We start from the raw sequence: 13,338 nt of genomic DNA, 5'->3' as shown, positions 1-13,338 counted from the left end.
GGAGGGTTTGGTTACGTAGGGGAAGGGGGAAGGAGTTGGTGCAAGGTAGCCACATAAACATTTTGAGCACCCACCGAAGGTCTCCTGGGGCCACTGAAGGGCCAGTGTGGCTAAGAGGGAGGTGAGGTGAGACTGTGGAGGAGGTTGGCTCATCAGGTATCTGTGGTCTCAGGACTGACTCGTGTCCCTTACTTAGGTCTCAGCAAAAATGTTGCCACCCTTTGGTTTGGTGAAATAGCTCACTGGGGAAAGGAACTTCCTGTCAAGTCTGACAACCTGACTTCCATTCCAAGACCAACGTGATGGGAGTGAGCCAATTCTCTGAGGTTCTCCTTTGACATATAATCATGGGCTGTGGCACATGCATCCACATACACACTAAAATAAAATTTACGTGCTAAAAACAAACATCATCTCCCCAGTGGCCATGCATAGCTTTTTCATACCCTGCTAAAGTAGTCACTCCTCCAACCCCAGTACTACCTTCTCAACCCACTCTAATTTATCTTGTATTTAGAACACCTACCCATCTGGAACTTTCTTCTTCTTGTTTATGTGCCCATCATTCCACAGACTGTAATCTATGTCAGTGGTTGTTTTTGTTTTGTTTGTTTGTTTGTTTGTTTGTTTGTTTTCAAGACAGGGATTCTCTGTGTAGCCCTGGCTGTCCTGGAACTCACTCTGTGGACCAGGCTGGCCTCGAACTCAGAAATCCTCCTGCCTCTGCCTCCCAAGTGCTGGGATTAAAGGCGTGTACCACCACTGCCCAGCCTATTTCAGCGTTTCTTTCTTCATCTCATTTCTGTCTCTTAGACCAATTAGATCACATTAAAGATTTATGTTGGCTATATTTTGTGATTGTAGAATTGGGCAACACCTCATTCCATGAGCCAAAGTGCGTCCTGATGGCTCAGAGGGGAGTCATTCCCTAGACAGGAAGCAGAAATAAAACAAAGGAGAAGGCCTGAGCATGTTTTCCTTGGGAGGCTAGGAGACGAAGAGGGAAGTGCAGAGAGCTGACTGGTTGATAGGTCAGATTTCTCCAGTGTACTTTTCATAAGGACCAAGGCAGGCAGAACATAGTTACCATGCTTGCTGTGATTGGCAGGGCTAGGACATGTGGCCATTGCCTCTGTCTGTCCTGATTTCTTAGAAGGTCAGAGAGCTAGTTTTAATTTGCTAACATAGAACTCCAGTATGACTGATACCATTTTAGTTTATCTACTTACTCTCAATGTGCCACCAGGCCTAGCCTATTTATTTATTTTAGTGTGTGTGCTTGTGTGTGTGTATGTGTGTGTGTGTGTGTGTGTGTGTGTGTGTGTAGGTTGGAGGATAATATGTGGAAGTCAATTCTCTCCTTCTGCCATGTGGGTCTTGGGGACTGAACTTGGGTATCAGGCTCAGCAGCCGGTCTGGTCCAGTCTTTAGTAGAGAAAACAAAAGAAGTTGGCAGGAGGCAGGGAACTGTTATTATAACAAAACACCTGAGGCAGGCTACTTTAAAGAAAAGAGGGTTCTTCTTGCTCAAAGTTCTAGAAGCACAAGGTTCAAAGAGAATGACGTGGGCAATGTCTAGGGCCTCTTCCTTGCTGGTGTCACATTGCCATGGAAGTCAACTCGTTCATTTGTGCCTGTTCACTCTTTCTTTCCCTATATGAACTCCACCAGGATTCTGGTAATGTCTTATTCTAATTCCAAAGATCCCACCTCTACATTCCACAGTTAAGCTAGATAGTAATGACACACACCTTTGATTTCAGCACTCAAAAGGCCGAGACAGGAAGATCTTTTGAGTTTGAGGCCAGCCTTGTCTGCAGAGTTCCAGGACAGCCAGGGCTACACACACACAGACACACACAGACACACACACACACATACACACACACACACACACACACACAAACCCAGTCTCAAAAAACAAAACCAAAACCACAGAAAAACACCATAGTTGTGCTAACTTTCCACTCTTACTGTTTGTTGCTTTATTGAGACATGTTCTCTCTACACAGCCCTGACTGCCCTGGATTGGAGCTCACTATATAACCAGGTTGGACTTGAACTCTGAGATCTGCCTGCCTCTGAAGCCGAGTGCCTGTATTTAAAGACTTCTGCAAACACTCCCGTCAAATTTCCATTCTTTTAAACATACACATAAGACGCTGGGAACTAAATTCCCTCGAGTTTACAAAACAGACTATATTTAAAACGTAGCAGGCAACGAAGTCATTGACTTGCCCATATTTCCAGAGCAAGAGTAGAGACAGAATTTAGGCAGTGTTAGTTTCTTTACTCATTTGTGCTTTATTTACAGGGTCACATTGTTTCTCAAAAGCCAGCCAAGGAACACAGGTCTCCGAATCATGCCTACAGACTCTCTAAGGCAGACCCTAGGAATCTGCACTTTTACAAGCTCCTGAAAAATCTGTCTTGCACACGACCATTTCAAAGACTAGTGTTCCCTAGGTGACAGCAGCTCCATCTTAAAAAAAAAAAAAAAAAGCCTTGGCGGTCCCCGCAGCCTCATGGGAAATGTAGTTTCTGCTCTCCTTCCCGCCTCAGGCCTCTTGGAGAGCTCGCCGGAAGAAGCCGAGCCAATGCGGAAACAGCCGAGTGTTTCGAGGCGGGCCTTTTCCTGCTCGGTTGCATGCTGGGAAAGGGCAGTTTCCGTTAGCTGCAGAAGGCTGAGGCGCGCCACCGGCCACCTCCCCACGTGAAGCAGTTGTGCGAGCATCGCCACGCCGGGCAGCTGTCTACCCGCGTCCGAGCGCTCCGGAAGCGGCGGGGGACCGGAAGTGGCCCGCGGAGGCTACAGAGAACCGGGAACCCTCTGTGAGGCGACTGGCAGCAGCGCTACGACGGCGCCATGTCCCTGATCTGCTCGAGTGAGTGCTGGCTGCGGCGGGAGGCGGGAGCGTGTGTGGCCCCTGTGGCTCGGAGCTCCCGGCCCTGCGTGCAGGGTGCATTTGCGCAGGGCTGCGCAATTCACGTAGCTGGGAAGAATGACTGTCTCAGGGGTCTTTTGAAACCGGCGTCGTTTTACAGAGCTGAGACAGGCCTGAGCAGAAGTGGGGGGGAGGAGCTGGTGCAGTGAAAAACAGCTCTTGGTGTCAAAAACCCGAGGACATGCCCAGGATCCGCCTCCAATTGTGATCTGGGCTCTAGCGGGTTTGGGCCTCAGTTTCCCCATCTGCAAAATTGAAAGCATTGCAGTGGGCATTGCTTGGGAAACCTCGCTTAGGAATCGGAGTTTCCGATTTGCAGAGATCACGCAGTGACTTCGAGACAGGGCTGGAAGCCAGGTGTCTGGCTTCTAGCCTCGCGCAGTATGACTAATGAAAACAGCGAATGTTTAGAAAACCTGTATTGATTTACGATGCATTTCCAAACGGTGATCTCATTTTATGCTTACAAGAATTGTCTGAAGGGAAATAAAGATCCGTGAGTTACAGAGGGTGTCGGAAGTCTTGAAGAATGGGTTTACCTAGGGGTGTGCGAGGGAGCTAAGCAGTGGAGCTTGGCGCTTTGAGCCTGGATCCATGGTTTTCCCGTGCAGTATGCTGTCCTGTCTTGGGGTGTTGGGGTATTACGGCATTGCGGGTGTTCTCCCATATTGTTTACCACGTTACTAGTTTCCTCGCCTTCTCTATTTCCCTCTCAGACGTTGCCATTAGTTCAAAGAAAGAAAAGGAGGAGGGAAATGACAAGCAGAAAAGGAAATCTCATACTGGAGAAATTGCAGTTTGCAAAGTACTTACAAACGATTTGTTTTCTTTCCATCTTTGAGACAACACTCTTAAGTACCCAGGGCTATCATCCTTCCTCTGGTAGAAGAGGGAAAGCTCCCAGAAAGCTTTAGTCGTTGAGTAGTGTGATAAACCAACAGAATAGGACTGGAAGGCTGTGTACAAGATACGGGTTTTAAATATGGCACAAATCCATACTTAATAACACATGCATGGGAGTCCTGCAAAAATAGGTGATTCTAAGGGAACCCACGGAGAAGAATAGGAGCTTGAACCTTAGGATGGTGACTCACAACCTATGGGAGGCTGAATAGAATTGTGTGGTGAATAAGAGCTGTTTTGTGACGTGACAAGTCGCTATCTTAGAGCAGCTTTCAGAAGAGTCTGATGTGGAGGTAGCTTCCACTTGTCTGCTAAAGTGAACCAGTTGTCCCTGTTTAGGGGAAGGTAGAGAAACAAGAGGGTCTGAGAAGGTCAGAGAGACCTTGGTTTTGAGCCTGCTTTTGGGGCCTTCATTTCTTTATTTTTACTTTTTATTTTGGTAGTTAAGCATGCTCAAGGCTTCGTACTTTGGGATATTTTCTGGGCCCCAGGACTTTTGCACTCATTTACCCTGTTATGATGTTTATCAAGTGTCAGCTTAGTATCTGCATTGTCCTGGAGGTCAGTGACAGCTGTAACGGCCATCTTCAAGGGTACATAGACTATTCTGTCAAGCGCTTAGAATAGAATCTTGCTTGGCATGTAGTAGCAGAGCTCTTTGTTTGTTTGTTTCCAATTTACCAGTACTTGTCACGTTGCTTTGGAATTTCCCCTGTTGATCTGTCTAGGGCTCCCAATGGATGACAGGTTTGAGTTGTGCTCTGTGTACTTCTCTGTCCATCTGGGTTCAAAAATGAGATGGGCAGGACTTACTGACCACTCTGTACAGTACTGGCACATAGGATGTGGGCAGTTATTATTTATTGACTTTTATTATCAGCAGACCGGAGAATCTAGCTAAGTAGTTGGCAAGCATTGTAGGACCAAGTACGGGCAGGCTTGCTGTCACAGACCTTGCTTCCTGATAGCTGACTATGAGGACATGGTCTTGTTGGGGCTGACGCAGTGAAGAATCTCCTCTGCCCACGTCTCCTTTTATCCTGTGCTCACTCTCACTGCCCGTCTTTCTCTGTAGTCTCCAATGAAGTGCCAGAGCACCCGTGTGTGTCCCCTGTCTCTAATCATGTGTATGAGCGGCGACTCATTGAGAAGTACATTGCAGAGAATGGCACAGATCCTATCAACAACCAGCCTCTCTCAGAGGAGCAGCTCATCGACATCAAAGGTGCCTGCCCAGTAGCCTCAAGTCCAAGGCCTCCTCAGCTCAGCCTTCACCGGTGGGAGGTGGAGCCAATCTGGTGGAGAAGATGGTGGCTGTGGGTGGGGGAGGGGGAGAGTTCCCTGGGTTCTGGTTCTTCATACCTACTTTGCTGCCTCTCTTGGCAGTTGCTCACCCAATCCGACCCAAGCCTCCCTCCGCCACCAGCATCCCAGCCATTCTGAAAGCCTTGCAGGATGAGTGGGTGAGTTCTGTGAAGCGAATGCACCTCTGGGCCAGGACCTGGGGATTGAAAAGATGGGGCCTCCCTCTTTTCTTTTCTTCTCTTTTCTTTCCTGTGTATGGGTCTTGTTTACACGTATGACCGTGTATTACTTATGTGCCTGGTGTTTGGAAGGCGGGAGAGGGTGCATGTTCTCTTGGAACTGTAGTTCTAAACAGTTGTGAACCACCATGTGGGTCTGGGGAATCGAACCTGGGACCTCTGGAAGAACAGCAAGTGCTCTTAATTCCTGGACTCTCTCAACTCTCTGCAGGCCCTCTTATTGCCTTGAGATAGGACGTTGCTTTGTGGCCTCGACTGCTCTGCAACTTGTGGTCCTTTTGCCTCAGCCTTCTAGTGCTAGGATTATAAGTGCCAACCACCAGGCCTGACTCTTGGGGTGATGAACACAGGGGTAATGTAGTCCCTGGGCCACTGAGCAGCCCCTCATTTTGTGCCAGCCTTACTTATTTCATTTGTGAGGAACAAGATGCCAACACAAGAGGAGCCTGGTTGCTGGAACTCTTGCAGACCTAGATTCCAAAGTTTTCTCCAGAGTCAGCCTTTATGACTTAGGACTCTCATTAGTCCTGTCTATCTGGATTCTGTAAGAAGTAGAATATATGACATATTTGCTTTGTGACATCGGGGACTTTTTCATTACTGGGCTCTGCATTTGCTGAGGGTAGCCAGTAAATAACCACAGCAGTGTAGTTACTTCCTTTCAGAGAGGTGATGACATTAATACCCGTGATCTGCTGGCGAATAGCAAAGGTGGGGGTGGAAGGAGCTAACTCCCTCTGTGTGTCCAGAGTACAGTGTGGGTAGGAGCCTGAATGCCGTACAGGGCATTCAGGGTCACTCAGATGATGGCTTGGGTCTCTGAATAGTTCAGGTTGGTTTCAGTGTAGAATAGGAGGTGGTGTCCTCTTCTCTAGGGTTGGCCGAATTCTCCGGCTCTCCCCCAGTCCTCACAGTGGCCTACCCTCTCCCAGGATGCAGTCATGCTGCACAGCTTCACTCTTCGCCAGCAACTGCAGACAACCCGCCAGGAGCTGTCCCATGCTCTGTACCAACACGATGCTGCCTGCCGAGTCATTGCCCGGCTCACCAAAGAGGTCACTGCTGCTCGAGAAGGTCTCTTGTATTCCCTGCTGCTCCCCATCTTCTGGCCCTGCTTTGTAATGTCCCTTTTCTAACATCATCTTTTCTCTCAGCTCTGGCTACTCTGAAACCACAGGCTGGGCTTATTGTACCTCAGGCTGTGCCAAGCTCACAGCCCAGTGTTGTGGTAAGTGTTCCCTTCCAGGCCCCAGTAGCTGTCCCTTACACAGAAGTTTTTGGTGTTGTGAGCCCCTCCCACTCTCCCTTTCTTTTCTGCAGGGTGCAGGAGAGCCCATGGATTTGGGTGAGCTGGTGGGAATGACCCCTGAGATTATCCAGAAGGTGAGTCATGTGCACCTCTGATGGGACTGCAGTCCCCCCATTAGTACCACAGGCATTGGGGGCCCATAAGAATCTCTCACGGTGGGCAATGTGGGAGCCTGCACTGCCAATCGAGAGCTTTCTGATGAAGCTTACTTTAGTCTGGCTTTCTATGTCTCATTTCCCTGGCTTCTGAATAGAATGAGGTGTGTGTACTTCACAGGCTTGCTGTGCGAAAGATTTAATTACTGATAAGGGCAGTTTTTAGCTCTTGCGGTTATTATGATCTTTGTTGATATTAAGCCATTTTGTTACAGATTTTGAATGTTTTGCCTTAGAATAAGAGTTATCGTTATCTTCAGATGAGGAGTCTGAAGTGGCAAGTCAGACAGCTGAGAAGAGGCAGAGCAGGCTTCCAGACTGTAACTCAGGGTTCTGTTGAATGTAGTCTTCATTTGTGAGTCCAACGGAATATGAGCAGCTCATCTGAGCACTCAGGCTTGTAGCCTCGACCAGCACCACAACTTAGTTCCCGTCCCTACCCACTCTGGCAAGGGAGTTCTTTTAACCTTCATTTTTCTCAGCTGTACCATAAAGTCATAGATACCTGACCTTATAAGATCAGGATGGAAATGTGTCAGCTGTTATCCCATAGCTTGGCAGATAGCATGTTTTTGATGATGCTTATGATACCATATGTGACTAGCACCCAGTGTGCTTTGTTCTTACAAAATTATTTTTCTCACAAAATTATTTATGTTCTCCACAGCTTCAAGACAAGGCCACTGTGCTAACCACGGAGCGTAAGAAGGTGAGTTGTTGCCTGCTGTGAACACTTGCCTTCTTGGAGAAAGGGCTAGTAGAAGCCCGCTTTCATTGCTGTTCTTTGGGGTTTTTTGTTTTGTTTTGTTTTCTTAGAGAGGAAAGACTGTCCCTGAGGAGCTGGTGAAACCTGAAGAGCTCAGCAAGTACCGGCAGGTGGCATCCCATGTGGTAAGTGGCTGAAGGTGGGCCCTACTGTTTCTAGGACAAGATGGCCAGAGGAGTCATGGGAAATGCTTCTCAGGTCTCTGGCACGTTGTCTCGACTTGGCTGCTCTTCTGTCCTGCCATGCAGTGGGGGAATTGGTGCATCCAGGCAGCCAGCCAAGCTGGATGGATAAGGGATAGAATTAACTCTCGTTTCCTGGCTGGAGAGGAATATAGGGGGTGTGGGCAAGGGGAGTGGAGGAGCTGTGAGGCTTGGATTTGGCTGTGACTGGGTTTCATGTGGCTCTGTCTGCAAAGGGGCTACACAGTGCTAGCATTCCTGGGATTCTCGCTCTGGACCTGTGTCCCTCAGACACCAACAAGATTCTCACTGGTGAGTCTAGGCCTGACCTGACAGTCAAAATGAGGGATGGCAGGACCCAGGGAAGGGACAGGCCCTTGGTTCTCTGCATGGATTTAAGGACAGAAAGACCTTCTGTAGCCCAGGGTACTTAAAAGCCTGGCTCATTTTTGTCTTCTTTGGATCTTCTCCAGGTGGGGCAGATAAAAATGTTGTTGTCTTTGATAAGAGTACTGAGCAAATCCTGGCCACTCTCAAAGGCCATACCAAGAAGGTCACCAGTGTGGTGTTTCATCCTTCTCAGGTAAGGCACTCTCGAAGTCACCCTTGTCTTTTTCTAAGTCCAGTTCCAGTGGTTTTGAGTCTCAGGACTAATTGCCCAACCCCTAGCGTTTTGGAGAATCAGGCATTGATGGTCTCCATGATGACCCCATGACAGTGGTTCTCAAACCAGGGGAGAAAGTAAATGGCATCAACAAGCACCCTCGAGTGTTTATAGATAAAACTACAGATGGCCCAGCTCCATGTAGTTTTAACCGCCAGGTGCCCATTCCCGTGAACTTATGGGGTTAGCCTAAAAACTTAATGTTGACTGTTGAAAGTTGTGGGAGTTCAAATAGATGAGAACCCTTGGCTTAGGGGATAAAGCTAGCTTAGTAGATGAGAGTCATGGCTTCATAAGATTTGAGCCAAGAATACAGTGGCTTGGTATGCTGCTGCCTCTGGTGCTGGAGCAGTGCCTCCCAGGTAGTCTTTCTCTTGAGGAGTTAGGAAACTGAGACATAGAGGAGTATGTATGCTTTAGTCAGTGTTCTGTTGCTGCAAAGAGACACCATGACCATGGCAACTTTTATAAGAGAAACCATTTAATTGGGTGAGTCCATTATCGTGGCAGGGAGTATAGTGGCAAGCATGGCACTGGAACAGTAGCTGAGAGCTGTATCCTTATCTGAAAGGAGACAGATAGACAGACAGATACATGTGTGCACACAGACAAACATAGGTGACATACTTCCTCTGAAAAGGGCATACCTTCTAATCCTTTCAAATAGTGCCACTTTTGGTGACTAAGTATGAGCCCATGGTGTCCATTCTTAATCAAACCACCACAACTGACAAACTGAAAATTTTAATTATACTTGAAAGCACTACTTTCCTGCTTATTTAATATTAGGGCTACATTTGGCTTTTATGAAAATGTGTTCATGAAAGAGGATAGTTGCTTTTATCTTTTAGCTGTTACTATCCTAGGTTAATCAACTTGCCCTTGAGGTCTAAGTGGAAGGAACATAGGCTCAGTGCTGCTCTGATCTTGGCCATCTAGTACAGTCATCTTTGGCTGCAGGTGGTACATGACCCTGATCCCTCAGTTGCACTAGCCATATCACCCAGTCTGACAGCTCTCTGATTCAGTTGTTCTTTGTCCTGTAAGTAGTGAAAATTTCGCTTGGCCTAGCAGCACGCTCTCTTGGCTGTGTTGTTTAGATGGATGGTTACAGGTGGGACTGGGGTAGTGGTTGCAGGCAGTTGTAGCTGTCCTTATCACTCTGGAAAAAAGTGTTATAATGCATCTCACCTCTTGGACTCTGATTCTTGCTCGCTTCCTTTCAGGAACTGGTGTTTTCTGCGTCCCCTGATGCTACTATCAGGATTTGGTCAGTCCCGAACACTTCCTGCGTACAGGTTGTTCGGGCCCATGAGAGTGCAGTGACAGGCCTTAGCCTCCATGCTACTGGAGACTATCTCCTGAGCTCCTCTGATGATCAGGTACAGTCACAGCCAGGGGGTCCTGAGGGGGCTGCTTTCTCATCCTGGGAGGAGGGGCCATCTTTCTGGGGGCAACCGGGTTCCCAGAGTTTTGGAAATGTTTCTTCTCTGGGAACTAACTCTGCAAGTGGGGTCTGTCTTGAAGGCCACCAGACCCACTTTCTCATTGGCTTTTCTGTCTCATTTCCAGTACTGGGCCTTCTCTGACATCCAGACAGGGCGTGTGCTCACTAAGGTGACAGATGAGACCTCCGGCTGCTGTAAGTGGCCATCGAGGCACTGAGCTCCTTTGTAGTTTGTCAGTACGTTTATGTAGTCATTTGCTTATGTGTTCTCAAGACCTTGTTTACCGTTGGCACCAGTATAGTATTTGTCCTGGGCACAGTGAGGAATGAAGAGCTCTCGCTGTCCTGCAGACTTGTGACTACAGATTCCTCTCCTCTTTCCTCAGCTCTTACCTGTGCACAGTTCCACCCTGATGGGCTCATCTTTGGAACAGGAACCATGGACTCCCAGATCAAGATCTGGGACTTGAAGGTAGGACATGCAGGCCTCATCTGGGGCCCAGAGGAGGAACTAGTGAGCTGTGGTGACAGGCTCTGGGGAATCTCAGGGCTTGGGAGAAGAGATGCTGGCTCTGTTTGTGTGGCATGAGTGTGATCAAGGAACTGTGGGTTTGTGGGACATCTCAGAATAGGAGTTTGGTAAGCCCTGTGTTTTTTCCTCACTTAACGAGTGAATGTTATTTCATTGCCCAACCCCCACCTGTAGGAGCGTACCAATGTGGCCAACTTCCCTGGCCACTCTGGCCCCATTACCAGCATCGCCTTCTCTGAGAATGGGTACTACCTGGCCACGGCAGCTGATGATTCCTCAGTCAAGCTCTGGGACTTACGCAAGTTGAAGAACTTCAAGACATTGCAGCTGGACAACAACTTTGAGGTGTGTTCCTCCCCAGTCTCCGTTGTTTCTCCTTACTCAGTGATGGTTTCTGCGTTCATGTAAGCTGCTTCTGTTTGTTCCCACTTGTTTTGTGTAATTGCCTCTCTTTGGGGTTTGGCAGGTGAAGTCACTAATCTTTGACCAGAGCGGCACCTACCTGGCCCTTGGGGGTACAGATGTCCAGATCTACATCTGCAAACAGTGGACAGAGATTCTTCACTTTACAGGTAGAGGCTGCTTGTGGCTTCCCAGGGCCTTGGGTGTCTGTTCTGGAGAGAAGTGGGGGTAAAGCTCTGGGCTTGGCTTAGATAAGCCTGTCTTTTCTCTCTTTTTGCTGTCATGGGAATAGAACATAGCCAAGGTTCTGTCACTGAGCCCTCACTCCCACCCCACCCAGCAGCTTTTACTTATGGCTAGGGGCAGTAGAGCATTGTACCCTAGGAAAAGTACTTGTGAGTGTGTTTGGCTGTGAATACTGTTACTAGCTGGCCTTTCCCAAGTTGTGTGTTGAGAGGACCAAACTGTGATCTCTCTGATGCTCCCGGAAAACTGGAATAAATGAAGATACTTAGTGGGGATTATATGAAAGTGCTTAGGTTAGAAGTGTCTTACGGTATATTTGGTCTGAATTTGAGTATTACTTTTTGTGAACTTTTTATTGGGGTCTGTCATGGGTGAGTCGTGAAGCTTGTAAATCAGGTTGGATGGAAGGTAGTTGAGTACGTTTGTTTTGCTCTATATGGAGATGGAGTTCAGGACCTTTCCCACAGGAGCAGATGTTCAGGCCCCAACACAAGTACTTAAGGGCAATGTCTAAGGTTGGCACAGTGCTGAGCAAGAGTGTTTCTCACCTTGGAGCCACCCTGTGACCCTGGGTTGCTTTAGCTTCATCTTTAGGGTGGGGATGTTGCTGCAGGTGGTAACTCATACCTGTAATTCAACACTAAATAGCTGAAGCCAGAGGATCACCCTGAGTTTGGGCCTGTTGGGAATGCAAGAGGGCTTTTCTCTGGGGAGCTAGGGAGCTCCAGGTGTTATCCTGTGTCTGGAAGGAACTTGCCCATGGTCTCCAGCTACCTGAGTCCTGTGAAGATGATAGCTCAGCTTTGTTTATTCTGGATCTAGCTCTATGCTGTGTGCCCTGAACTTTGACATCTGTGAGCTACAACAGGCTAATGGACTATTCCAGATCCAAGCAGTGAGCTAAAGCTAAACATACATACCAAGATTTCTGCCGGACTGAAGTACTCTTGCCCAAAAAGCTCAGGTGGTATCCCGATATTCATTCACCCCACCACCAAAGAGCACTGCTTCCTGCCAGGTGCTGAGTGCTGGCTAAGGATAAGCAGTGCGCAGAATCTGCCATTGGGGGGTATAGTGCAGTCTGACCCTTACCATCTGAGTTTGTGCCAGGAGCATGCTACTCAAAACAAAATCATTGTTGAGCCTGAAGAAGGAACAGCTTTCTCACACTTCCCTTTCTTCTCTCCTCAGAGCACAGTGGCCTGACCACTGGAGTGGCCTTTGGACACCATGCCAAGTTCATCGCTTCAACTGGCATGGACAGGAGCCTCAAATTCTACAGTCTGTAGGCCCTATGCCTTCTCACAGTTCTGGGCCTCATCTCAGTAGTGGGTTAGAGTTAGAGGGTGGGGGTGGGGGTGGGACTTTAGGAGGAGAGGGAGGTCTGGTGGGGGGGGACATTCACATCATTTCATTTTGGTCTGGATGATGGTCTGAGCCAGGGCACATAGAACACTGCTATCCATGCAGCCTTTGGGCCCCAGGGAACGGTCACCCTTGTAAAGTGCTCAGAGTCGGAGTCCAGCACCTCCCCCAGTGGTGGCAGCTGTTCCATGCCTGCTCTGTTTCAGCTCTTCTGAGACAGGGAGGTGAGCCAAGGGAACTGTGAAGGGGAGGGGCAGGAGGACTCTTGCAGGTTTTTGTAAGCAGCGATCTAGTTTCATTAAAAAAAAAAAGCTACACAGTAAACAGTCAGCTTCTTGTGTCTGTCTGCCAGAAACCCTGACTGGGGAAGGTCACGGGAGAGGGAGCACAGTGTGGGACAGCAGAAATGGGACACGAGTGACTAGGAAGCCTCCCCTGCAGCAGAAATGAGGGAAAGCCTGAAAGCCGTCTGTCAGAGGTCTCCATGCTCCGGAAGCCTTGACCTTGTTTCCAGGGCCTCTGTCACTTGTGCTCTGCTTGCTCCCTGACTTGGCCTCTCTTACAAGCCGGAAAGGTAGCCAGGCCCTAGAAGATTAGCCTTAGCCTGCTGGTGGGTTGCTGTGAGTGGATTGCTAGGGATAATACTTCAGGGGGAGATGATATACACTGATTCCTGGCTGGCTTGACCAAAGAGATTTTCTTGACTGGCAGCTAATCTGTTGAAGTAGAGCTGTTCTCTGGGCAGACAGCTAGACTAGAGCACAGTAAATAAAACATTAGATGATAAAAACAGGAGGGGATTAATGTGGGCTCCTGTGGCTGCTTGACATTCGGAAGTTACCTAGTACTAAAGGAGGGGAGAATTGTAGGAAGAAGGA

General features: G+C 48.4%; 1 protein-coding gene across 2 annotated transcripts; it reads left to right on the top strand.

Moving 5' to 3' along the window:
- The first annotated feature begins 2,634 nt into the window (after nt 1–2,634).
- On the top strand, nt 2,635–12,784 carry Prpf19 (pre-mRNA processing factor 19). Of its 2 annotated transcripts, none has more exons than XM_021151455.2 (16): nt 2,635–2,885; nt 4,924–5,073; nt 5,235–5,311; nt 6,325–6,466; nt 6,547–6,620; nt 6,713–6,775; nt 7,524–7,565; nt 7,673–7,747; nt 8,041–8,116; nt 8,278–8,387; nt 9,695–9,850; nt 10,041–10,110; nt 10,302–10,387; nt 10,622–10,792; nt 10,914–11,019; nt 12,287–12,784. In XM_021151455.2, the coding sequence occupies exons 1-16, from the start codon at nt 2,867–2,869 to the stop codon at nt 12,382–12,384; spliced, it is 1,515 nt and encodes a 504-aa protein (XP_021007114.1). In that variant the 5' UTR covers nt 2,635–2,866; the 3' UTR covers nt 12,385–12,784. The 2 variants fall into 2 exon arrangements, with proteins under 2 accessions (XP_021007114.1, XP_021007112.1); XM_021151453.2 differs by having other exon boundaries at nt 6,268–6,466.
- Nucleotides 12,785–13,338: the final 554 nt, after the last annotated feature.

Source organism: Mus caroli, unplaced genomic scaffold (genome assembly GCF_978045245.1).
Source record: "Mus caroli unplaced genomic scaffold, Mus_caroli_1 scaffold_20, whole genome shotgun sequence".
In the NCBI taxonomy this organism is placed as follows: Eukaryota; Metazoa; Chordata; class Mammalia; order Rodentia; family Muridae; genus Mus; species Mus caroli.
The sequence above is the reverse complement of the archived record's forward strand: the minus strand, read 5'-3'. Positions and strand labels throughout refer to the sequence as shown.